The sequence below is a fragment of the Cyanistes caeruleus genome, chromosome Z, assembly GCF_971803275.1.
Source record: "Cyanistes caeruleus chromosome Z, bCyaCae1.hap1.1, whole genome shotgun sequence".
NCBI classification, from domain to species: domain Eukaryota; kingdom Metazoa; phylum Chordata; class Aves; order Passeriformes; family Paridae; genus Cyanistes; species Cyanistes caeruleus.
The window spans coordinates 72,555,400-72,579,648 of record NC_141732.1 but is presented as its reverse complement, the minus strand read 5'-3'; the positions used below and the strand labels follow the sequence as shown (position 1 = coordinate 72,579,648).

At 55.1% G+C, this 24,249-nt stretch overlaps 1 protein-coding gene across 5 annotated transcripts; it reads left to right on the top strand.

Annotated features, from left to right (window-relative positions):
- The first annotated feature begins 2,352 nt into the window (after positions 1 to 2,352).
- Positions 2,353 to 19,215, top strand: DNAJB5 (DnaJ heat shock protein family (Hsp40) member B5). Of its 5 annotated transcripts, XM_023943881.2 has the most exons (5): positions 2,353 to 2,574; positions 9,747 to 9,912; positions 9,986 to 10,230; positions 12,437 to 13,035; positions 17,153 to 18,239. In XM_023943881.2, the coding sequence occupies exons 3-5, from the start codon at positions 10,020 to 10,022 to the stop codon at positions 17,384 to 17,386; spliced, it is 1,044 nt and encodes a 347-aa protein (XP_023799649.1). In that variant the 5' UTR covers positions 2,353 to 2,574; positions 9,747 to 9,912; positions 9,986 to 10,019; the 3' UTR covers positions 17,387 to 18,239. The 5 variants fall into 5 exon arrangements, with proteins under 5 accessions (XP_023799649.1, XP_086723260.1, XP_023799648.1 ...); XM_086867134.1 differs by lacking the exons at positions 2,353 to 2,574; positions 9,747 to 9,912 and adding an exon at positions 3,220 to 3,304 and having other exon boundaries at positions 17,153 to 19,215; XM_023943880.2 differs by lacking the exons at positions 2,353 to 2,574; positions 9,747 to 9,912 and adding an exon at positions 5,634 to 5,801 and having other exon boundaries at positions 17,153 to 19,215.
- Positions 19,216 to 24,249: the final 5,034 nt, after the last annotated feature.

The window sequence follows — 24,249 nt, the reverse complement described above, 5'->3', positions numbered from 1 at the left end:
GGTCACTGCATCTTCTGACATAAGATGCCCAATTACAGGAACTCAAGCAACCCTTCCCTTCTCACCTTCCTTCCCCCCACCACACAGGATTTTATTATTCCCCATCATGCCTCCCTCAGTCATCTCTTCCCCCAGACGGAAGAGAGCCAGTTTATGTAATTGTTCCATCTATGGTAACGGCTTCGTACCTTTAATTATTCCTGCCACCCCTCCCTGCACTTTCCCGGCGTGTCTTTAAAAGGGTGCGGATGTGCCAGCAATGGAGTCGGGCTGCGAAGGAGGCGCGGTTTTGGTTCAAACACCCTCTGCCCCCAGGAGGGGAGGCTGTGGTCCGCCCTGACCCCGCTCCTGCCCAGCAGGGCCGCAGCTAGCCGCTGGCCCGGAGCCCTTGTTTGTCCGCGGGCAAGCTGCACACCAAGCAGATCATTTGTGAGCACGGGGACAGCCAGCACCAGCTCCCCCACCCCGGGGCCTCCAGTGCTCCCGGCGATGAAAAGCCGGAACAAAGAGCATTTGCAGGGCTGGGGCATGGGCACGGCGCGGGACACGCAGCACGAGCGTCCCCGCCACGGGGACGGGGCCACCGAACAACACACAGCAAAACAGATGGGCAGCAGTAAGTGCTGGTTCAGGACCGCGATGACTCAGCCGCTCCACGGGCAGAGCGGAGAGGACTCCGACTCTCCCGGCTCACAGGGGATCCAGGGACAGGCCACGGTGGGAAACGACGAGCCCAAGTGGCTGTTCACACCCTGCCAGGGGACTCCGGAGAGTCAAAGACCCCGGCCCAGGCAGGACAGAGAGACCAATGCTGTGATCAAACTGCAAGAGATGGACAAGATGTGAACTGAAAGAGCTCTGTTCAAACACTCCATCAGTAAGGAAGCTCACAGAGGTTACAAAAGGACAAGCAACAGCTTCAGCTGTTCACACCAGTGCTCAGCTTCACCCACGAGCTGCAGCACCTGCATGACCAGATGCTCCCCCCTCAGTCTATGGGCAGGTGTGCAGGCAGGATGCTGTCCCTGTGTTCTGCACTTATTTGACATAATCAAGAGATGAGTTTCCTTCTCAAGACAGGCAGATTTCTCAGGACAAAATCCTGGTCACTGGGTCCAGACAGCTCCTCCAGCCAGAAGCCACCTTGCTACTGGCCTAACCCAGGCCGGGATGCTGGAAAGATCACATGGCAAAAGCCCAAACACACCCCCACCTCAGAAGGAGACGCGTGACAGGGCTTTGCAGAGGGACAGTGCTGGCAGCGTGTGTGGCTCAACTACCCAGTTTCCCTGCTAGCTGTGGAGCTGGGATGTACTGATGTCAGAGCAGAAGCTGTTTTAAACACAAACATTGAGCCTCCCACTGGACCAGGGCTTTGGAGTCCAGTGGCTTTTCCACAATGAAAAAGCACAGCACAATGTCAGTCCTCACAGCCTCATACGTCTAAAGAGCCTCAGCCACCCTCTGTTACATAATGATCCTGGCTCCATTGCATTGGGTGTTTGATCTGGCTATGGCATTGTTCCTGGGGAGTGGACACTCACCCGTCACCCTGTCAGACACCTCAGAGATCCCCACAGAATCACAGAAACAATTAGGCTGGGAAAGACCTTTGAGTTCATCGAGTCCAACCAATGACCACACACTATCCTGTAAAGCAGATCACAGACCAGCTGCCACATCCAATCTCTCCTTAAACACCTCCAGTACAGTTGATTTCACCACCTGGAGTGGCAGTTGCTGAGGAATGAGCAATCCATTCCAATGTTTAATCACCTTTTCTGTGAAGAAATGCTTTCTAATATCCAACCCAAACCTCCTCTGGGACAACTTGAGGCTTTGTCCTATTTTCCAGTCCCTGGCTGCCTGGGAGAAGAGAACAACCCCCACCTGGCTATAACGTGTCTGTGAGTTACAGGGAGTGATAAAGTGCCCCTGGAGCCTCCTTTTCTCCAAACAGCCCCAGCTCCATCAGCCAATTCTCATAGGATTTGTGCTCCAAACCCCTTAACAACTCCATTTCCCTTCTCTGGACCCACTCCAGCACTGCAATGTCCTTTTTTAGCTCCTCAGGGACTTGCTGTCCCTCTAGCCCCCACCAGTCCCACATGGAGGAGGGCACCCCTTATGCAGGCAGGGCTCTTGAGATGCCTGCGCTGCCCTGCATTCCCACAGCACGGCCCTGCTGCTCCAGCACCTTCCAGACACCTTCTCTTCACACAGTTTCCACCCTGGATCCAGCCTTCCCAGCTCTGCCAGGTGCTCCCAAGGACTTTGAACCTCCTTCAGCACAGATGGAGCCGAGGAAGGGTCTGGCGCACGAGTGTTATGAGGAGCAGCTGAGGGAGCTCAGGGTGCTCAGCCTGGAGGAGGCTCAAGGGGGAGCATTCTCACTCTCTGCAGTGACCTGACAGCAGGGTGTAGCCAGGTGGGGGTCAGTCTCTCCTCCCTGGGAACAAGTGACAGAACGAGAGGACAAAGCCTCAGCCTGAGCCAGCGGTTTACGTTGGACATTAGGAAGAATTTCATCACAGAAGGAGTGATTAAGCATCGGAACAGGCTCCGATGGTGGAGGTGATGGAACGACCATTCCTGACAGTGCTTCTAAATACATGGCACTCAGTGCCATGGTCTGCTTGATAGGGTGGTGTCCGGTCACAGGCTGGGCTTGAGCTCAGGGGTCTTTTACAACCTCATTTCACTCAGGGATTCTGCACCACGACCGCCCTGCCTGCGCCGGGGTCCTGGGGGGCAGTCAGGCCACGGCAGATGGGGAGGGGGCACGGGTCCTGTGCAGCCCCCAGCTTCCGACAGCGTGCTGGGTACCCCCGGCGCTCTGAGAACCACCCACCGCCGCTGTGCCGCCCGGCTCCAGGTCACAGCCCCCGCTCCCCGAGCCCCCGGACCCGCGGGCGGCGGGCGAGGGGGCGCGCACACGAACGGCTTGAGGCGCGGCTCCTCGGTGACGTCAGGCCTTTCCAGAAGATTCCCCCCGGGGATCCCGCAGCTGCGAGCGAGCGCCCGACCAATCAGAGAGCGCCGAAAGGGCGGTGCAGGCTTGAACTGGCCAATGGAAGGCTGCGATTGGGAGGCGAGGGGGAGAGAGGCGGGCAGGTGAGCTGAGGGGGCCCGCCTTCGCCCCGCCTTCCCTTCAGTGGCAGCCAATCAGCGCGGCGCAGAGCGGCGATGGACAGCCCCTCGGGCCAACGGGGGCGTGGCGGGCGCGGGCGGGACTCCCCTGACGTGGCGGCCGGGGGGCGGGGGCGGCCCAGCGAGCGCGCGGCGCCCCGGGACAGCGGGAGCGGTGAGTGCCGGGGGGGACCCCCCGCACCCCCACACCGACCCCCGCACCCACCCCCGCACCCACCCCCGCACCCCGGCCCCGGCTGTGCCACCGCGGGGTGTCACCGCGGCCGTGGGGGTCAGCCCCCCGCCCTGTGGGGTGACAGGGTGTCACCGTGGGACTGCCGTGGGGTGACAAGTTGTTGCCGTGGGGCTGGGAGGAATTAGTCCCCATGCCCCATGGAGCGAAGCGGCTCGCTATGGGGTTGGGGGGCGGTCATGTCACCCCGCCCTGGGGGCTAACAGGGTGTCACTGTGGGGCGGGGCGTCACTCTCTGCGCCGTGGGGTGACAAGGTGTTGCCGTGGGGCTGGGCGGGGGTCAGTCCCCCCCACCCCGGGCGGTGGCCGGGTGCCCCTGTGGGACCGGCGGGGCTCTTACCCAGTGCCTCGGGGGGTGACAAAGTGCCACTGTGGGGTGGGGGGGGGCAAATGCCCCTGTCTCGGGGTTAACAAGGTGTCGCTCTGGGGTCACCCCTCCTTCCCAAGGGGTGACAGGGTGTTTCTGTGGGACCGGGGCGTCAGTTCTCTGCACCCTGCATTGACAAGTTGTTACCATGAAACTGGGGGGTCGTCAGTCCCCCTGCACTGTGGGGTGGTAGAAAATCACAATGGGACTGGGGAGGGTCAGTCCCTCTGCCCCGAGGGGTGACAGGATGTCATTATGGGGATGAGATGGACAGTCCCTCAGCCTGAAGGGGTGACAGGGTATCACTGTGGGGCTGGAGGCGATTTGCCCCTCTGCCCTTGTGGTGACAACATGTCCCTATAGGGCTGGGAAGGGGTGCTTGCACCCGTGGGCTGACAGTCTGGCCTGATGCGGGGGCATAAACCTCTGCTTTATGGAGTGACAGAGTGTCCCCGGTGGCTTGGCAGGATTGGCCTCTCTGCCGCAAGGGGTGTCAGGGTTTTGCTGTGGGTCTGGGACCTTTGCCCCTTTGTGGGTGGGGAACAGAGGGTAGCCACCCTGCCCTGTCACCATGGGGTGACGCAGAATCTCTATAGGGCTAAAGGTGGGGGAGGAAGGAGTTGGCATCTCTGGCTCCTGTGGGGTGTCAGGGTTTCTTGGTGGGGCTGTGGGTCGGGTTTAACTGAGCTGCCTTACCTGGTGACCACGTGTCCCTGTGGGTCTGAAGAGTGTGTCAGGAAGGTGTTAATCCCCCCTGCCCCATAACAGAGATAGTGCATCCAAGTGGGGCCAGGAGAGAGAGGGTAACACCCCCTGCCATGGGGCTGCAGTACAGCCCTGTGCAGCTGGAGAGGGTGGTGAGGTTAGGGTTAATTCCTCTCTCCTGTTTCACTTTGGAGGGAATAATGTGCTCTGTTTGAGCTATGTGGTGTGGTTTGGAAGGGGTCAGCACCCCTCCACCACCGCACTGGCAGTACCTGTGTATCCCAGTGGGGCTGAACTGGCTGGTGAGAAAGTTGGTAACCTCCCGCCCTGATGACAGTAACAGGGAGCAGCATGGAAGGGGTTAACCCCTGTCCCCAGTCGAGGTGACACAGTCTCCTGGGAGGGCTGACCAGGAGGAAAAGGTTAACCCACTTTTCTCTTAAGGCAGACAGTAGGTCCCAGTGGGGCTTGATCATGGCAAGGGGTCACTCCTGGACCCCTGTGGGTCTGTGCACTGGGGCACAGTGCAAGAGTGAACCCCCATGTGTGTGACAGCCCCTAAAAAGGAGAGTGCCTCTGGGCTTGGGAGGGGGATAAACCCCATGAAGTTCTTAGCCCCACAGTGGGGCTGGGCAGGGGGCATGGGGTGGCAATCTGTGCAGTGAGGGGATTTAACCCCATCCCCATGCCATTGTGAGCATCCTGGTGAGTCTGGAAATAGGGTAGCCTACATGGGGAGGTAGCATGGGGGGTTTGACCCTATCTCCACACAACTGTGAGCAGCCGAGTGTGGCTGGAAAGAGGGGAACCTACTTGGGGAGATGCTGTGAGGGGCTTGACCCCATCTCCACCCAAGAGCCAGCATCAGATAGATCTGAAAAGTGGGGGACCCTGTCGGGGATGATGGCAAGTGGTTCTTGACACCATCCCCATGCAGGAGGCAGCACTTCGTGGCTGTGGAGATATGGGACCCTCCCTGGGTAAATTCTGAGCGGGGGTCCTGCTCCGTGCCCACGCAGGAGGCAGCCGCCGGCGGGGCTGGCAGCGGGGGCTGTGCTGGCAGAGGCAGCGAGGGGAGGGTTAACCCCGTCCCCACGCAGGTGCCGGCACCCCAGTGGGGCTGTCGGTGGGGAGGGGGAGGCGGGCGGTGCGTGTGGGGGCTCGGGGAGGGGATGATTCATTGCGGGTAGTCATGACATTGCTGCCTGGTTGCCTGCGGCTGCCATCCAGCACGGGCACGGGTGGCTCTGCCTGCCCCGGCGCGACAAGATCCCCACCAGCTCCTTGACTGAACCCGGGATACGCTACCATGCCGGCCATCCTGCTCTTCTGGAGCCGCGCCGAGAGGTATGCGCTGCCTCGGCACCCGCGCCCCGCCGAACCCACCCGGCTTGGAGCCCGGCGGGACTCCAGCCCCTGGGGACACAGCGGGACGGGAGCTCTCGCCCGCCCGGCTGTTTCGCTTGCCGCGGGTGGGATGCAGGAGCTACCTGGTGATATCCCCGGTACGGCTGCCTAGTTTCGGTGTATAGCTTCTGGAGAGGATGCTCTCCGTGGCCTGCGAGTGACAGACGAGGGGACGCGGTGGCATTAGCTTTCTTTGGCGTGCCTGAAGGTGACTTTTCAGAAGTAGGTTTTGCGCCGTGGGCTCGGGGGACGCACCGTCCCCGTCCCGCTGCCCTGCCGCCACGGGGAGCCGCGGACACCGGGCGGGAGTGCGGCACTCAGATCCCTTCTGCCGGCGGACCGGTGCCGGCGTCCGGTGAGGGGGACACAGGGACCCCCATACATCCGAACGGGAAAAGCTGGGGAGGTGCACATTGGTTAACGTGACTTTTTTCCATATCCAACGCCGCCCTACTTTTCTCCCTACCCGATTCGCCTGGCGGGTGCTCAGCCCTGGGCGTCAGCAGAGTCGTTTCTGGGGACACCGGGGGGCTCCTGGCTGAGCTCCCTGCGCTCCTTGGAGGGGGCTGCGTGGGGGACGTGACGGTACCAGGCGGCTGGGTGCCTTGCGGCAGTGGAGAAGAGGAGTGCCGGAGCTGACGGATTAAGCAGAAGTGTCTTAATCTGTCGGTTTAACGAGAAAGCGTCAGGAAACCAATTAAAAGGAAAATTACGGCACGGCGAGTGACTCCGCTGAACGGTCTGTCTCTCTGTGCGCGGCTGGGAAACACACAAAGGACGGCAGCTCCCCGGCGGCAGCGCGTCGACCGGAGGAGCCCTTTCGGAGCCATCCTGGGAGCGAGGTCAGAGCCAACCACGGCTGCCGGGCTGGCGAAGAGCTGCCCTTTGGGTGTGCCGGAGGAGGTGGAGGGGGGGACTCGCCAGCAGAGCATCCCTTGGCGGCGGCGGCGGCATCCCCGGCACGAGCCAGCACCTTTTGCCCCGCCACCCTCCTCCCGCCCTCCAGCGCCTCCCGGCCGGGCGCACACCACCTGCCGCCGCCTGCGGACAGCCGCGATGTTTAAAATAAAACTAGAGCCTTTAAAAATGACAGCTTGGACTATGAATGTGTTCGTAAAGTTTCGGTAAGTGGGTTTCCGCCTCTCGACCTTGTGTCCTCGTTAAACCATCAGCGCCTGTCCCTGGCATCCCGCGGCGACCTTGCACCCCGAGATGGAACAAAAAAAAAAACCTTGTGCCGTTGCCAGGGTGGGTTTGTTCCCTTAGATGACTGCCGAGCGGAGGGATTATGTCAAACGATCGCTATTCAGCTGGCGCACTCGCCCAGCGGTTGCTCGGGCTGATGTCATGTGTGGGGCCGGAACAAAGATTTATTCTTTATTTAATTATTTTTTTTCTTTCGGTGTGGTTGCAAGAGGAGGATGGAGGCTAGGCTGCCTCGGCAGGGCAGGGGAATGCCTGTGGTTTTCACCAAGGCAGGGTGGCCGTGGCTTATCTGGAGGCATCTGATTTGCAAGGGCAATGCAGGAATGCCTTTGCCTGCCTGAAACCCCCCACCGCTCCCGAGGGGGTTAAATGGGAAGTCAGGAGAGGATGACTGAGCAGAAGGGGGAGAGGATCGGTGGCAGGGCACAGCTGATCCCAGAGAGGTGGGAGGGAAGGAGGGAGGCTCTGCGGGGACAGAGTCGTGTTTTACCACCATTGTGCATGTGAGCTGAACCTCGGGAGTGTGCCTTAACCCACCGGGTCACCTGCCAGCACCTGGTCCTCTCTGCCACGGTAAACTGCGGCACCGGGATACATTTTGGTACAGAAATTCCGTTCTCCATGCCCAGCCAGATGAAGGGGTCCTCAGTCAGGTCAGAGATTCTCATTAGGCATCCCCACCCTGGCCAAAGACCTCTCAGTGGGCAAGACCAGACTTCTTGTGGGTGGTGACAGCATTTTGCCAGGACAGTATGTGTTTTCATGGGAAGTGCTGTGGGATTTTGGCCAGGTGAAGGATTTTGGCCCAGTGGTGCTGTCAGGTTTGGCTGTGTGGGAGCAGAGCCAGACACTGTGGTCCCTGGGCAGCAACAGTTGAAGGTTTGTCAGCTCTGTGTTGCTGGAGCTAGGGTGTGATGGGGTTGTCTTTAGCACTGCTTGGCTTGCTCTCGCTGTGGGAGGGTTGGCAACATCCAGACAGGGTCAAATCATTGTCTCAGGGAGCCCCTGCCCTCCACTGGAGGCTGCTGTGGGGAAGTGGGGTTTTGTAGTGACCCTTGGTGGGGGGAATGGACAGGATAGCTCTTGGTTCTCCTGCCTGTTGCTCACCCCAGGGTCTCCTGCAGTCCTCCTGCCCCTTAGGGAGGGTAAATGGGAAGGTGGGTGTGGGCTGGGGGCAGAGCATCCCCAGAACCTGCGTGGGCTTGGTGCTGCTGGCATTTCTGCACGCAGGAGCTGGTATAGAAATGTGCTGGCATCCGGGAGCTGCCACAGGAGACGCTGTCAGATGCTCTTTATGTCCCCAGGGACCTCCTCCCACCTTTTCTGTGCTGCCTGAGCTGCTGTACAGTGTTTGCAGATGCCCCCATCTCCCCTCACTGTGTCATTCAGGTGTGCCTTAGCCCCCCTCCCCATCTACAGTAAAGCTTCTCCTCCATGGCTGGAGAAAAAAGAGCAGAAGTTGGTGGATTGGATGGAGGTGGCCAAATGTGGGATCAATTTCCAAGCTCCTGTAGGTGATCATTGCCCAGGGCAAGTGTTGTATGCTTGGTGTCACTGCCAGATGCTTAGAGTAACACACAGGCATGGATCCTGGGGGAGCATAGCCACCCTTGATTGAGATGTGGTGGTTGGGGGTTCCTTTGTGACCAGGGGTTCCTTTGTTCCATGTGTCCAGTGGGAGCTCATGGATAGAATAAGGATGGGGAGAACCATCTGGTAGCTTGTATGATGGGGAAGAAAAGGGTCAAGGCTCATACACTGTGCCAGAATCCATTTGCTGGAGGGGCACAGTGGGCTGAGTCAGCTCAGGTGTGTTTGGAGCAAGTGTGGGGTGAAATGTGAACTGTAGCTGGGAGCAGGATGTGAGCAGTGGGCAGCACCTGGGAGAAGCAGAGTCAGCACTGACTGTGAAAGGGACCAGGTCAGACCCTAAAGATTGGGGTGTCAAGAGTTTGCTGTCAGATAACCAAAAGTTGAGCAGCAGTAGGAAACACCCATAGAGAGGTATGGGACTTGTTAGTTTTTGCCTGGTGGAGCAGCCCTGCCATCTCCCCTGGCTGCTCCCTGGGTGGCTGCAGCTCCAGCAGTGACTGGGGGATGAATTACGGCCACTGGGTTTTCCATGCCTTAGTATAGTCATGGGCACGGCCTCGGCCCCCGCACGATGGAGCGAGTGAGCCCTGAGTTCCTGGCTTACTGCAAGATCCAGTTGGAGGCTCTCAGGGAGTGCAAGTCAGGCTAGAAAGTGTTGGGTTTTTTTTAAAAACAGAAAAAGAAAAAAGCCCTCCCACCATCACAAGATGTTTCTGTCTAACGGCTCTGTTCTCTCTCCGCTAAATACAAATTATGGCTCTGACAGCCGGAGGCGCTTATCTCCAGCTGAATGCCAATTGCTTTCAGGAACAAAATGTTTGAAGTTCCTTTAAGGTGAAGGCACAGCATGGTCCCTGCCACTGCTTTCAGCCTCCAAAACCTGCTGTCATCACCCTGACTTGGGTCTCAGGTCCCCAGCTGGGAGAGAACCAGGCAGGGGGGTGGACACAGGCTGGCAGCTACATTTGGACATAGCTCAGCCCTCCTGACTCAGCCAGGGGGGGACGTGGTCCTGGCCTGACGTTAGCAGTGGCGTGGCCCCTATAATAGCTCCGTGCCCTGACTTGAGCTCTCTCTCCCTCTTAGCCTCAGAGATGAGTCTGTCCATCCCAGCCGTAGGGCTCAGCGGGATAAAAACAGAGCTGGGATACATTCTGACACCGGGGCTCTGACCTCTGTTGGGAAGCGTGGACTTGAGCCGGCTCTGGTGCTGCTGGCCTGTGGGACACAGGGAGCATCGGCTCCGCGATAAGTGTGTGCCAGTCCCATCCCCGACTGCCCCTGTGTGATATTCACCTTACGAAGAGCTGTCTTTCTCTTTTCAGGAATAAGTACTCGGCTCCCGGCAGCGTCGCCGTCATGGGGAAGGACTATTACAAGATTTTGGGCATCCAGAGCGGCGCCAATGAAGATGAAATCAAGAAAGCCTATCGGAAAATGGCCCTGAAGTATCACCCTGATAAGAATAAAGACCCCAATGCTGAGGAGAAGTTCAAGGAGATTGCGGAGGCTTATGACGTCCTGAGTGACCCCAAGAAACGAGCCGTGTATGACCAGTATGGGGAGGAAGGTAAGGGGATAAGCACTGCCCACTGAGAGGCACGGATGTGGGGTCCAAATCAGTTTTAGAGGTGAGGGAGGGTTTTCACACAGAGGTGTTTCATTGTTTCATGCCGACTCCTGAAATGGGACTGGTTGCCAAAGAATCAGAGAAAGTGAAGACTCCACAGGTGTCAGAAATTACCTCCCATCCTGTTCCTCCCCAAGTTGCTTCACTTTTCCAGCAATTTGTCACCTTGCTTCCTGGGGTGGCTGGGCTCCCCCTGCTCTCTGCCCCAAAACTGTGGGTGCCAGCTGAGGAATGGAAGGAGTTCATCTCCTGGGTTGTACCTGGGGTAATCCATTAGCAACTCTTTAAATGACCTAAATAACACAGCAGAGACGTACTGCTTCTGCCCACATTTCCTCTGCAGTTGGGCACTGGTCCCACTGTCCTCCCTGGTACAGGCTGACCTACGGGATTCAAAGCTTTTTCCAATTTAAGTAATAGGCCCTTGTTTTGAAACCAAGCGGCTGCTGTTGTCTGGTGGTTGGCATGGAGGAGGAGGAGGAGGAGAGCCACTCCAACGCAGGCAGCCTTATTAGTCGATGATGGAAGAGTGCAACCCCATTCGAGGAGAGTGCTGAATAGCATCTGCATTAATCAGCCCAGAACTTAAAAGAGCAGGAGGTCTGGCAGGAGCAGGCTGCTGGGTGAAAGAGGCAGCTCCTCTCTTGGGCAGGTGCATCCCCTCACAAGCCTCCGGCAGGATTAAGCAGCAGTGGGTTAATTGTTGACCCTTTAGTTATGTCAGGGCTGTGATGGATGCACCGGGCACAGTGATTTGCTGCCCTGTAAAATGAGAAGAGACTCTCTCAAGTGGGAAACCAGCTTTTCCCAGGAGGCCTCAATGAAATCGGACCCCGCTCAGGCTGGCGTCATGGGATTAAAGGTGAAACCTCCTGGCTGTACAGTCTATTAGGAATGGGGCTCACTGGGGATTTGGCAAAATCCCTGTCGCCTGTAGGCATCTAAAATAAGAGTGAGTTTAAGAAGAGGGTAAGAACTCCCTCGCTGCCCCATCTAGTTAAAGACCATCTTCCCCCATGTCCCATCAGTGTTGAACCTCTCGTGTTCCATGACCTTCCCCACACCTTTCGTTTCCCATTTTTCTGGGCAATGAAGATCAGCATTTTGAGAAGCTTCAGGGTCCCACATGCTCTGTAGGCAAGGTGAAGCAGGAAAGCCCTTTCAACCCACCCAGAATACTGACTTCAACGCTCAGAAGAGACCCCCAAATTTGTTCTGCTGTGGAGGGGGCGTGGGGCTTTGGGACAAAGGACAGCCTGTCAGAAATAGTCCTTAACTGTCACTGGTGTGCCCTGAAAATAGTCCCTGAGCTAGGCTTGGCTTAACCCTTCCCAACCCTCCTGGTCAAAAATAGCCTTGCAGAGTATGTGTGACCTCTTTGGGGGGCACTTGTCATGTGCCTTGACTCCTTGGGACTTGGGATGAGTTGCAGTGACGTCAGGCTCAGCCTGGGACCTGGTAGGGGAGTTTCCCATGGGAAAGGTTTCCAAATGATCCAAACCTGGAGTTTACCTGGCATTTTATACAGCCAATGTGCAGGTAGCTGCATGCCAACCTCTCACCTCCACCTGCCCATAGAATCACTGAGGGTGGAGAAGATCACTAAGGTGAAGCACTGCCATGTTCACTAACCCACTAACCCATGTGCCACTCTCTCTAAGTGCTACTTCCATGTACCTTTTGAACACTTCCAAGAATGGTGACTCTATCACTTCCCTAGGCAGCCTGTTCCAATGCCTGACCAACATTTCTGTGAAGAAATTTTTCCTAATATCCAGTCTCAGAGACAAGGCTATTGGGACAGGAAGGAGTCTGCTCATGGGGAAAAATGGAGATGGGCTGATCAGGGTATGTTATAAATTAAAATTAGGTGAATTGGGAGAGGAGAATCAAAAAGGTGCTTCAGTAAGGATAGAGGGAGCAAAACCTGAATGGATTCTGAGCTTTCAGGGTGTAGGGGTAGGATTGTGTGTCATGGGTAGAGATGGTACCTTCATGGTGGTTTGGCTGGAGGGGTGATCTGCACACTCAGGAGAGGGTGGAAGGACTGCCTGGAGGTGGCATTCTCCCACCTGTGCAGTGCAGTCTTTGCAGAGCATTCCCCCACAGGGAGTATTCATGCCTCCTCTTCCCCCTTCTCTTCCAGGTCTCAAAACTGGAGGTGGCTCTTCAGGTGGCTCGGGGAACACCTTTCACTACACTTTCCATGGAGACCCCCATGCCACCTTTGCTTCCTTCTTTGGAGGCTCCAACCCTTTCGACATCTTCTTCGCCAGCAGCCGCTCCCGGATGTTCAATGGCTTTGACCAGGAAGACATGGATATGGATGATGACGATGACCCTTTCAGTGCCTTTGGCCGGTTTGGCTTCAATGGCATTAATGGGGTTCACCGGCGGCACCAGGAGTCCCTGCACACACGGAGGAAGGTCCAAGACCCACCTGTCATCCATGAGCTCAAGGTGTCCCTGGAAGAGATCTACCATGGATCCACCAAGAGGATGAAGATCACTCGCAGAAGGCTCAACGCTGATGGCCGGACCATGCGGACTGAGGACAAGATCTTAAACATTGTCATCAAACGGGGTTGGAAGGAGGGAACCAAAATCACATTCCCCAAAGAAGGGGATGCCACTCCAGACAACATCCCTGCAGACATTGTCTTCATCCTCAAGGACAAGCCTCACTCGCACTTCAAGAGGGACGGGACGAACGTGATCTACACGGCAAACATCAGTCTTAAAGAGGTGGGTATGGGTGGTAAATCCCATGGGATGTGGGGTGACACTGGTTCATGGCATTTGGGGCCTATATAGGAGTCAGTCTTTCTCCTGCTCTAGATAGGAAAGACCAGGTAGGTCACAAGAAAGGGGCTGCAGAAGCCAGCTTGGCCTGGACTTCGGAGGTGCTTGACTTCCATGCCAGGTATGGGACACTGACACTGCGGTCTCTGCTGAACACACCTCACTTCTTGAGACAATTCAGGTGGTATTTATCCATTTTCTCCCTTCTCCATATGTTTTGTTTTCCTATTTTAGCATAGGGTATTCACATGTGGCCACATCCTCTGTGGGAACAAAGGAAACCCAGGTTGGGTGGCATCAGTCTGATTCCTGTTTTTCTTGTAACTGAGCCCGCTGTGGCTTAGTTACTGCATGGAGTTGCACCAGGTGCCTCTTCCCATGGGCAGAGAACAGGATCACATGGAGAAAAGCGATCCCTTGCTCTCACTGAGCGGTGCTCTAGCTGTTTTCCTTACTTCTGGCTTTCCTAGATAAGCAACCAAACAAATTAAATACCCGGGCAATGAGTAAAACTCAGCAATTTCAGGCTGCCAGTCCTGGAGGTCACGGCAGGGCTAAATGGATGCATCAGATCATCCAGCAGTCTGCGCAAAGGTGGGAGAGGAAAGAGATTATCTCAGTACAAGATGTGCTGTTCGCCACTGCTGCTGTAAAACTACCTTTTAATAAATCCCAGCTGGCAGCTGCATTTAACGTTGACATTTTTGGCAGCTGCCATTTGCTGCTCCTTTCAGACGGTAGACACTGTCTGTCTTCTTAATGAGCTGATTTTTTTTTTTTTCCTTCCTGAAGGCAGATTTATGTTCTCAAATGCACTTAATAGAAATAAGCTCAATGGGCAAGACCTGGTAGGAAAACGTGATCTTGTGAAATGTGCCAGGAAGTCAGGAGAGCTCTGTGATGGCTCTGCATCCCAGCTCGGGCTGTGACGGGGTGTACTGGGGGCAAAAAGCATGCGGGCCAGGCAGAGCGGGGCACTCCTGAAGCAAACTCAGCTCCACTTAACTTGCAGACTCAGGAGTGGAGTTTCCCTCACAGTGCAGGGTACAGAGGTTTATTCCTGCAGTAGCTGGTTCTCCTAGCTGATCCAGAAATACTCAGGAGAGACTGCCTTATTTATGGAGCTGTGCATGCCATATCTCAGCTATTTCCTTCTGTTCATTCCTCTTATCTGTGAAGTTAACCCTGACCTGGCTGTGCTGATGCCCAGACCATGTTAGCCTAAGTTTGTGCACTGGTCAGGCTTGAGGGATTCTTTTCTGGAGTTGACTTTTGCACAGCAACTGGAGAAACAGTCTCCAGCTCCACATACTGTTGCACCAGAAGTCTTGGACACCTGTGAACTCTGTGAGCAAGGCTTCCATGCTGCCAGTGGGCTTGCACAATGCAGACACAAAGCGGAAAATTGATGGTCCAGGCAAATCCCTCATCTCTTTCAGATGGAATATCTGGTCTCTGACCTCCCCCAGCACAAACCCAGCATGCTGGGCATCCTCATGGGGATGCTGGTCTGACTGTCATCCCCAGCCTGCTGCTTGCCAGGGCAGTGTGGTACTCTGCTGCATTTGTCTTCCAAGAAAAGAAGTTCCTAAGTGCTCTAGAGCATGAGCAGATGCTGGGAGCTCTCCAGTTTTGTATGCTACCACCTTAGTATGTGACAGAGCACAACTTCTCCATCTCCTCAGCCTCTGGCTTTAGCCTTGTGTTTCTCCTTGCACCTTCTGCCTTGCAAGACTGCCTTTTCTAACCTGGGTTTTAGTCTCTGCCACTGCCATGGGAGAACAAAGTGCCATCAGGAAAGCTGGCAGGTGATGGGTGCTGGAGGACCCTCCCTGCCCTTGAGTCTCAGCCCTGCTGGGTGCCTGGCCAGGGCAGTGCAGGCTTTTTGCCACATGTCTGCTGCAGAATCACATACGTAGGAGTGCTTTTCCAGGGATTCGTTCTCTTCCTTCCTAAAATCAGAGGCGTGTGCCACAGCAGGGAGCTGCAGGAGGGAGGAGACTCACAGCTCCATCAGCAGCCGCCTCTGCCGAGAGGCAGCGCTGCCAGCAGGGCGTCGTGCCCTCCTGGCTGCTGCCTAATGCCTGCCCTCAGCACCATCCCGCTTTGCATCCTTTACCTGGCGTCACCTTCCTCGAAGCATCCACGCCTCGGCTCATCCCGGCTGGGACGCGGCCGATGGTGACGCCCTCCCCGGCGGCTTTGCTGCGAGCGGAGGAGGACCCACTGGTGACCTAGATAAAGCTCTGCTCTCACAGCAGAGCGCTCAAACCCAGGGTGATTTCATCCCCAGGGATAAACCAAGCCTCTTTCTAGGATGCGGGGTAGCTCCCGCGGTTACTGGTGTTACTTCAGCAACCGTTTTCCCAAATGCCAGCAAAGTTGAGCAAGAAGAATGAAAAACAGGGACATACGGTGGAGGAGCGATCGCCTTGGATTCTTGCGTCTTGGCTCTGGGAAGGAAACATTAAGATCCTGTCTGCCTTCGCTGTTACCGCCCGCTTCTGCTCACATCTCTGCCTGCTTTTCCCATCCACGTGTTCCCGCAGGGAGTTCTTGTTCTCCTTTCTGTTTTGTGGCTGGAGGTGTCCTTTCTTGGCACACGTGGGCACATGCAGCCATGGCACACTGCACTGGGCACCAGCGAGCAGGAGGGCTTTGGCATCCTTGCCTGAATGCACAGCATGAACTCCTTGATGTGGGGAGATTGTCCTGTTTTCCTCCCAATCTGCTGGAGATCAGCCAAGCACCTGGTGCTCACACAAAGCATCCTCCTGCAGACTGAAGACTTCGTCCCTGGATTACACCCTCTCTAGGAGGAGGCCGGTGCAGATAAGCCAGGCAAAGGAGACAGGACCCTCTCCCCTATTTTCCACTCAAGAGATCCCAAACCAGCTCTGGCACAGATCCCACTGCAAACCCTCTGGTTCAAAGCCTTGATTCCACTGTAGAAGCCCCATCCATCATCTCAGAGCCAGCAGCCAGCAGGAGATGTTTCTCCTGTGCCTGTTGCTGCTCTGCCTTTGGAGGCTTTTCCTGGGGAGAAAACCTACTCCAGAAACAGCAATTGCATCTTTCTCCACCCCCCTTGCAGGGTGTTTTGGGGGGGGCTGGGACCCCCAGGACCCAGTTCAGAGGGGCAAACCTGTGCCCACCCCCACATGGAAGCTTGAGGCTATAGCTCAGCAGCCCCCCAGCCCCCACCCCCTTCCAGAAGCATCGTTCCGCAGTCCTCTCTCTCAGCCCTTGCAGAAAGCCTGGAGACGATCCTGCCCACATGTACGACAGAGCTGTCTGAGTTATTTAAGGACACAAGGATTTTCTTGCTGCATTCCCGCATCACGTGGCTTGCCAATGCAGGCCGGTGTGCGGCTGCTGCCAGGGGCTGGGGTACAGCAGGGTGGCACCCCCACCCTGGCTCCTGGCTGTGCAATGGGATGGGAGATGGGAACCAGCCCCTGCAGCACCCCAGCAGCCGGAGAAGCTCAATGCCGCAGCCACGCCATTGTCCCATGTTGGCGCAGCCTTGTGGGGGCTGTCGGTGACGGGGATGGGACATGGGACATGGGCTGTGCTATAGATAACCCCAGCACCGGGCAGAGCTGCCGTGCTCTGGAGGGTGACAGCTGATGGGCTGTGGCAACATCCCATGATCTCAGCTGGATTTTCGGCTGCCTGAGGCTGGGCGATGAGGCTGGAAAGGGGCTAAATTTAGCCTGTGCTGTTGCTGTGGGTGGCTGGGTGCTTGCTGGTGGTGCCTTCTGGGCAGCCCAGGAGGTGGGGAGGGGAGTCCTTCCCCTCTGTGAGAGCTGGGGTACCCCTCTCCTGAGGTGCTTCTCTCCTGCACACCTCCTGCAGCCCAGTTCATGGTGGTTGGACCAGGCTGGTGCCAGCAGAGAACTGTGCTTATGGTGAGCATCACCCAATGCTCTTGGGCAGCATCTAGAGGGAGCTGGGCGGTTCAGTCAGAGGAGCAGCCAGTGGGGGGACAGGGTGTGGCTGTTGGGATACTTTGGGGCATCAACCCCATCTGATGGCCTGTTCCTTCTTGCTCCCTCAGGCCTTGTGTGGCTGCACCGTGAACATTCCCACCATTGATGGACGGGTGATCCCGCTTCCCTGCAACGACATCATCAAGCCAGGGACAGTGAAGAGACTACGTGGGGAGGGGCTGCCCTTCCCCAAGGCCCCCAGCCAGCGAGGAGACTTGATCGTGGAGTTCAAAATCCGCTTCCCGGACAGAATAGCTCCCCAGACGAGACAGATCCTCAAGCAGCACCTCCCATGCTCCTAGAGCCCAGGGACTCTCCTCCAAAGCAGCAATACTCCAAACGCATGTGCCACAGCACCTGGCCTGCACAGAGCCAAGGTGCCACAGCACTTTTAAATGCAAAAAAAACAAAAAACAACCCACCCCTCACACTACTTCTCCCCCAAAAAACCCATCCGACCCACCCCCATCCAACCTTCTTGGCTGGTTTTTTACTCCACCAATGGGGAGACTCCTGTCTGCCACAACTCTCCCAGATGCCAAACCTTTTCTTTCTCCCCAGAGGTCCATTCTTTTTTGCCTCGCAGGAGCGAGAGCCATGGGCCCTTTGCCCAGGGAGGTGCGTCGTGTTGTGGGTTTTTTATGTCACCTGCTTTTCAGGCCACTCTTCCCACAAGAAGCTGGACTTGTCGGGGTCCAGCGCTGTGTAAATAGGACTCCACAGGATCTGGCATCCCCGCTGCTGGTTTTTCTCTTCCCCTCTTTGATACTTGCTGCTGTTTGGGGTCCCGGCTGTACCGTGGTGCCGATCACTCCTGCCTGCGGTGGCCCCCCCAGTAGCCGGACAATTTCTCACCTGGGGCCACGGTACCAAGTCCAGCCGTGGTCCACTCTCCTGTGCCAAGCCTACACCAAGCCTCGGCTGTGCCAAACAACGGAGCACATGGGGATGGTCCATCCAGCCTCCTGCCCCTGCCCAGGGATGTCCCCAGTGCCCGTGGGCAGCACTTGCCTGCACCTGCTGCGCACACAGGGCCCCAGCCAGCAGGAGGAGGGGGGAAAGCCCAGGGTGGAGCTTTCTTTTTTCAGATGTGTTGAGTTTGCATTGCTGCTTTTATTTTTTAAATACATATATATATAGAGCTCATTAGATAAACTTCGTAAGGGTTTTTCTCTGCCTGTATTGGGGATACTGGCCTGACGCACCCAGGCTTTTTTTGAAAGGGGGATGATTCAGCCACACGAACAGCAAACCCCCGGAGTGGGGTTGTGTGTGCGTGTAGCACTAATCTGGGTGCAAAAGCAGAGCCAAGCGTGAGCAGAGCTGTGGGTTTCACTAGTGTTTCAGGTCAAATTAGGGATTCTAATAAGAAGAGAGAGGCGTGTGTATATATTTTTCTACAGGGACAATTAATTCAGGAGGTGTTTCTGGACATCAGGGCGGAGCTGGGAGGTGCATGAGGCAGTCTGTTTAGTGGCTCTGTTTTCAAATACTGTATTTTTTTAAAATCTTTGGATTTCCATCAGGAGAATTTTTATATTTCTTACCTTTCTCAGCCCACTCTGCCTCATGCCATTTTTTTTCCCAGGAAAGGGCTGCTATGAAGCAGGAGGCGCATTTGACCTGGCTTTGTACAGCTCCTCTTTCACCACAGCACTGCCAAGAAAAACCCTGCCAAAATAGTTCCCCCTGCCCCAGGAATCTTTTTTTTTTTTTTAATTCCTTAAAAAAAAAAATTTACTGACTTGAAGCAGGGGGTCCCTTGGGGTGGGGGGGCTGTGTGTGGGGTGTCCGTGGGGCTGGGGGCACAGCTGTACAGCGTTACCCTGTGGGGCAAGGAGACCTGTGAGGCGCTGCTGAATCAATCACCTGCTTTGGCCAGCGAGGGGAGGCCACTGTTCCCTCCACTGGTCCCTGTGGAGTTCAGTGTGGAGAAATGTGGTGGACGCCGTGAGCGAGAAGACAGGCCAGCACGCAGATGCAAGCTGATTTGTTTTTCTCGGTTTCAACGAGACCTGAATGTTTTATAGTGGGGTTTTTTGTAATTTTCTTTTTCTTTCTTTTTTTTTTTTTTTTTTTTTTTTTTTGTAATGTCAGTATTGAGAGAAATAAAGAAGTATTTTGAAAAATACACTTTCTTGGGGTGTTTTGTGATGGGAGGGTCGTTGCCATCGCCACCCTGGCTAGGCACCCTTGGGGTTGGCAGGGAGAGGAAGAAAAAATGTAATTCTTCTGGTACTTGGTGCACAGCACCTTTGGGCCTGAGGAAGAGGAAGGGAATGAATAGATGACCTGGTTGGTCACAGAATGACTGCTCTTCTCATGCATGGCCTCAGTTGTACTGACCACATTGCCAAGGACTGGGAGCAGTGCTAATGAGGGGCTCTTGGATGTGGCTAACATGGACAGTGGAATGGTCAGTGAAGGGCTGCAGGGGGAGGCTGGGGAGAGCAATGCCCATCTCTTCTCAGAAGGACCCTGGGGCAGGGTGAGAGTCAGAGGCACTACTGGCACCCATGGGAAGTCCTGCTGATGCCAGGCAATGTTTGCACAGTGCTCCCACCAGGAGCAGTGCACAGGGACAGGAGATGAGAGTGAAACCCATGGGTCTTGTGCCCTTCTCTCGAGTCCAGTGTGTGGCTCAAGAGGGTTTGGTTTTGGGTGAGAATACTCAATAAATTAAACTGGATGATGTTAATTACTACACAGCATTGCACATAGTTTCCAAGGCCACTATATCACCATCACTGGGCACCTTGCCTCTATAAATTTGGGGATCTGAACCCAACTCTCCTTTGATTGCCATATTAATGAAGGATGAGCTTTGGTGAAATCAGCCAAGCCCAGCAGTGGTGGAATCATAACTGGTTTCTACATGTGACACCACCATGCACCATCTTTCCTGCCCAGAAAGACTCCTAGGACAGATGAAGTCCGAGGTCATGGACTAAACAACCTCAAGGGACTTTTATAGGGGTGGTCCATAGACAGGGGGAATGTCACCACAGAATCAAAGAGTGGTTTGGGTTGGAAGGGACCTTAAAGCTCACCTCATTCCAACCCCCTGCCGTGGGCAGGGACACCTTCCACTAGACCAGGTTGCTCAAAGGCCAACAGACCTGGCCTTGAACACTTCCAGTGTTGGGGCATTCACAGATTTTCAGGGCAACCTGTAACCTTCACACCCTGGCAGTAAAGAATTTCTTCCTGATATCCAGTCTAATCCTTGCCTCTTTCACTTTGAAGCCATTTTTTTTTGTCCTGTCACTACAGGCTCTTATCAAATACTTCTACTCATCCTTCTTAAAGGCTTTCTTCAGGTACTGGAAGGGATCAAAAGAATGATATTAAAAGACAGTGGTGGGGTATTGGGAACAGGGGACCTGGCATGACATAAATAGTATGGAATGAGTGGTGGTTTCAGTTGGTTCAGCATTTTCTCCCTAGTAGCTGTTTCGGTGCTGTTATTTGGATTCAGTATGAGAACAATGTTGGTAACACTCTGCTGTTTCAGCTGTTGCTCAGCAGTGCTTACTTCCCCCAAGCACTGCTCTGCCACTGAGCAGGTGCACAAGACACCAGGAGGGAGCATGGCCTGGAGAGCTGACCCAAACTGCCCAAAGGGATATTCCATGACATAGAACACCATGCTCAGTGTATAAAGAGGGAAGAATGAGTGAGTGTCTGCACTTAGTGAAATCTCAACAGTCCTTTCCGCTGCCCAACATGGGCTCAGAGGATGGAGTAACAATAGATCTGAGCAAAGCCTGTTAGACCAGGTTTGTTATAAGCAGTTGCTGTATTAGTGTAATAGTTTCTGGTCACAAAGCTGTTTTGTTTGTACTCAAAATTCCCGTGCATGTGCTTGCAGGAGCACCTTGCTTGGTGTGTGTCCCCTGTGGTGACGTTGATCCTCCATGGGGCCTGGGTGAGTTGTTCTTTGTAGTAGTGGCTTAAAGGTGTCTCTGCCACATCTACACCACTCCTCAAAGTTTCCAAGATGCTTAGGAACATGGAGAAACATGATTTAGTGGTGGACTTGGCAGTGCTGGGTGAATTGTTTTGCTCGATGACCTTAGAGGTCTTTTCCAACCTAAACATTCTGTGATTCGATTATACACATCTTTTAAATAACCACAGGGATGCACCATGGCCATGGCAGCCTTATTCAATGCTTGACAACACCTTCCATGACAAAATTTATTCTAATATCAACTTAAACCTCCACTGGCACAACTTGAGGCTATTTCCTCATATCCTGTTGCTTGCTATTTGGGAGAAGAGGCTGTCTTTCAGGTCATCTTCCTTTCATCCTCATCAGGTCACTGTAGAGAGTAACCAGGTCCTCCCTGAGTCTGTTTTTCTCCAGGATAAACACCCCCAGCTCCCTCAGTGGTACCGCACAAGACTTGTGCTCCAGACTGTTCCTCAGATTTCTGTGAGGAGCCCAGCACTTGGAGTGTGGCCTCATCAGTGCCCAGCACAAGGGGATGGTCACTGCCCTGGTCCTGCTGGGCCCATCATTGCTGATACATTCAGGATGTCCTTGGCCTTCTTGGCCACCTGGGCACACACTGGCTCATGTTCAGCCAGTGTTGACCAGCACCCCCCAGGGCCTTTTCCTCCCAGCAGCTTTGCAGCCACTCTGTCCCAGCCTGGAGCTGCAGGGAGCTCCTGTGACCCAAGGGCAGGACCCAGCACTTGGCCTGGTTGAGCCTCACACAACTGGCCTCAGTCCATGGATCCATTGGTACAACAGAATCTCCATTTGTGAGACAAATCTGATACAAGCACTCAGTACTGGCATTCCCTCTGTATTTCGGGAGCCATCTGTTGGGAACTGTTCATAATTGCACCTTTGGCCTTTTTCCTTGGAGAGACCAACTATGGCAGAAACATTTTCTTACATCTCCCTTCTTTCACAGAATCTGTCATAGAAAGGTTTAGGTTGGAAGGAATCTTAAAAATCATCTCATTCCAAGCTCCCTACCATGAACTGGGACACCTTCCACTAGACCAGACTGCTCAAAGCCCCATTCAGCCTGGCCTTGAACATTGCTAAGGATGATGCATCCACATTGGTAATTCCTTCCTGCCTTCTTTCTTTGGAAAGGATTCCAAAGAATTCCTCCATTCCCCCAGGCTGGTAACAGCAGACATCCTTTTAGGGAAGAGGAAGGAGATAGGGGTACCTGGTGGTTTCACCTGTGAGAATATGGAGAGGACACAAGAATGTGGGAAGGAAAACCTACTTGACCATAGAGACACAGATATGGGAATTGCACAGGGAAACAATCACAAATGAGAGTTCTTTCAGAGCATTTGTTGCCCAGTCTCCAGTGGGTAGTTTCCCAGGCAGGGTCAAAGGGTATAGTATTCTTGATCCTATGGCAAGCGTGAAGCTGTGTCAGGGGAGATTTAGGTTGAAAAGGTTTTTCACCAAGAGGGGTTGATGGGCACTGGAACAACTCCCCAGGGAAGTGATCACAGCACTAAGCCTGACAGATACAAGAAGTGTTTGGACAATGGTCCCAGGAGTTTGACTCAATGGTCACAATGGGTCCATTCCAACTCAGGGTGTTCTGTGATTCCATTTCTACAAGAAGTGAGTGGCAAATCCAATGACCAGGACCAGAAGGGCCCTGTCTCTATCCCTCACAGTGCACCCTAAAGTCATGGAGCTACATGGCAGAACCCATCCATATTTCTGGAGGGACAAAGGAACTTTTCCATGTCCTGTGCTCTGTCACTGAGCAGGTGCACAAGAAGTCAGGAGGGAGCATGGCCAGGAGAGCTGACCCAAACTGCCCAAAGGGATATTCCATGCCATTGAACACCATGCCCAGGGTATCAGCCAGGGGGCTGTGGCATGTGGGGTGTGAATGAGCAGAGTGGTACTGATTGGCCAGCTGGGTTCAAACTTCCACAGGAAGGGAAGCCCTCGGAGAAGGAACATCCATAGGGAAGCGATACACATGGGGTAGGAAATGTCAGTGGGCAGGACACATCCACAGTGCAGGGGACGCCCATGGAAGAGGGATGTCCTTGGGACAAGGATAGCCATGGGGAGAGGAAGCACATGGCCTGGGAGGCTCAAGTGGAAGAGATGTCCCGGGGCCAGTAATGCCAATGGAGCAGAGATGCCCATAGCACATCCATACCTGCCTGGAGCTGGATGAGTACCCACTGAAGAGCAGTCACTTGTGGCCTCCTGCTGATCAGAGCACCTGCTGGGCTGAGGGCTTTGGGATGTTGCAGGAGGGTCCCACTCCCTTGGATCAGGGACCAGTCTCTAACCCCACCACCATGGCCTGAGAGAGGACTCCCATTCTGCATTGAGTGTGGCTGGACTGTGACTGCCATTAAGCCAATGGTCCCCATGGGGCCTGGTTGGGGTGAAGGGGCTCTGGGGCCATGAGTGGAGACCAAGGGGGCACAGGGAGGTGCTGATCCTGTCAAAAAAGGAAGGGGGTGTCCTCAGCTTACCCCTCATTAATGCTACACCCTCCAGGGCACACCTGAGGCAACAGCATCTTCCTCCCTCCAGCACTTGAGGGAGCTGCCCAGGCCCCCCAGCAGGGATCTGGGCAAGGGAGGAGGGTGCTGAAGAAAGGCTCTTGCTCTGGCAGTGACCGACTGGGGGCTCTGCTGAAAGGGGCAGGGCTGGGGCCAAGCCCAGTCCTTGATACCAACTGCTCACCTGGGGCTGCTGAGGTTCACAGGGCTGTGAGTGCTGATCTGGAGGACACGCTCAGCCCTCCCACCAGGTTCACACAGAACCTCAGAACAGGGATAGATGCTCTTGGAAATCCTGTAGGTGCTGTCCCCTCATCAGGAGCCATGTCCTACAGATGGCAAGGAAGAAAGGAGGTTTTCCAGCCCCTCTGCTGGATTCAATTAGCATTTGCAACTAGCAGAGGCAGTGGGGAAGATCTGGGCTGCCAGGAGCACACACCCCACCATCCCATGGCTTCCTCGGCCCAGCCTCCACAGCAGACAATGATGCCAGGATGGATCTGTCCCTCGACTTGCAGGGTGGTGATGTTCCCACACTGGCAGGGAGGAAGAACCCACTGTCCAAGCTGTGGAAGACTTAGGGGAGTCCTGGAGAGCTCCTTTCCCATGTGGCAGAAAGCACCTGGGTCTGTTTCCCTGCAGCCAAAGC

Coding starts and splice junctions, on each gene's coding strand:
- DNAJB5 (XM_023943879.2), top strand. CDS start 6,918: ATGTTTAAAATAAAACTAGAGCCTTTAAAAATGACAGCTTGGACTATG. Junction 10,231..12,436: donor TGACCAGTATGGGGAGGAAG/GTAAGGGGATAA, acceptor CTTCTCTTCCAG/GTCTCAAAACTGGAGGTGGC. Junction 13,036..17,152: donor CAAACATCAGTCTTAAAGAG/GTGGGTATGGGT, acceptor TTGCTCCCTCAG/GCCTTGTGTGGCTGCACCGT.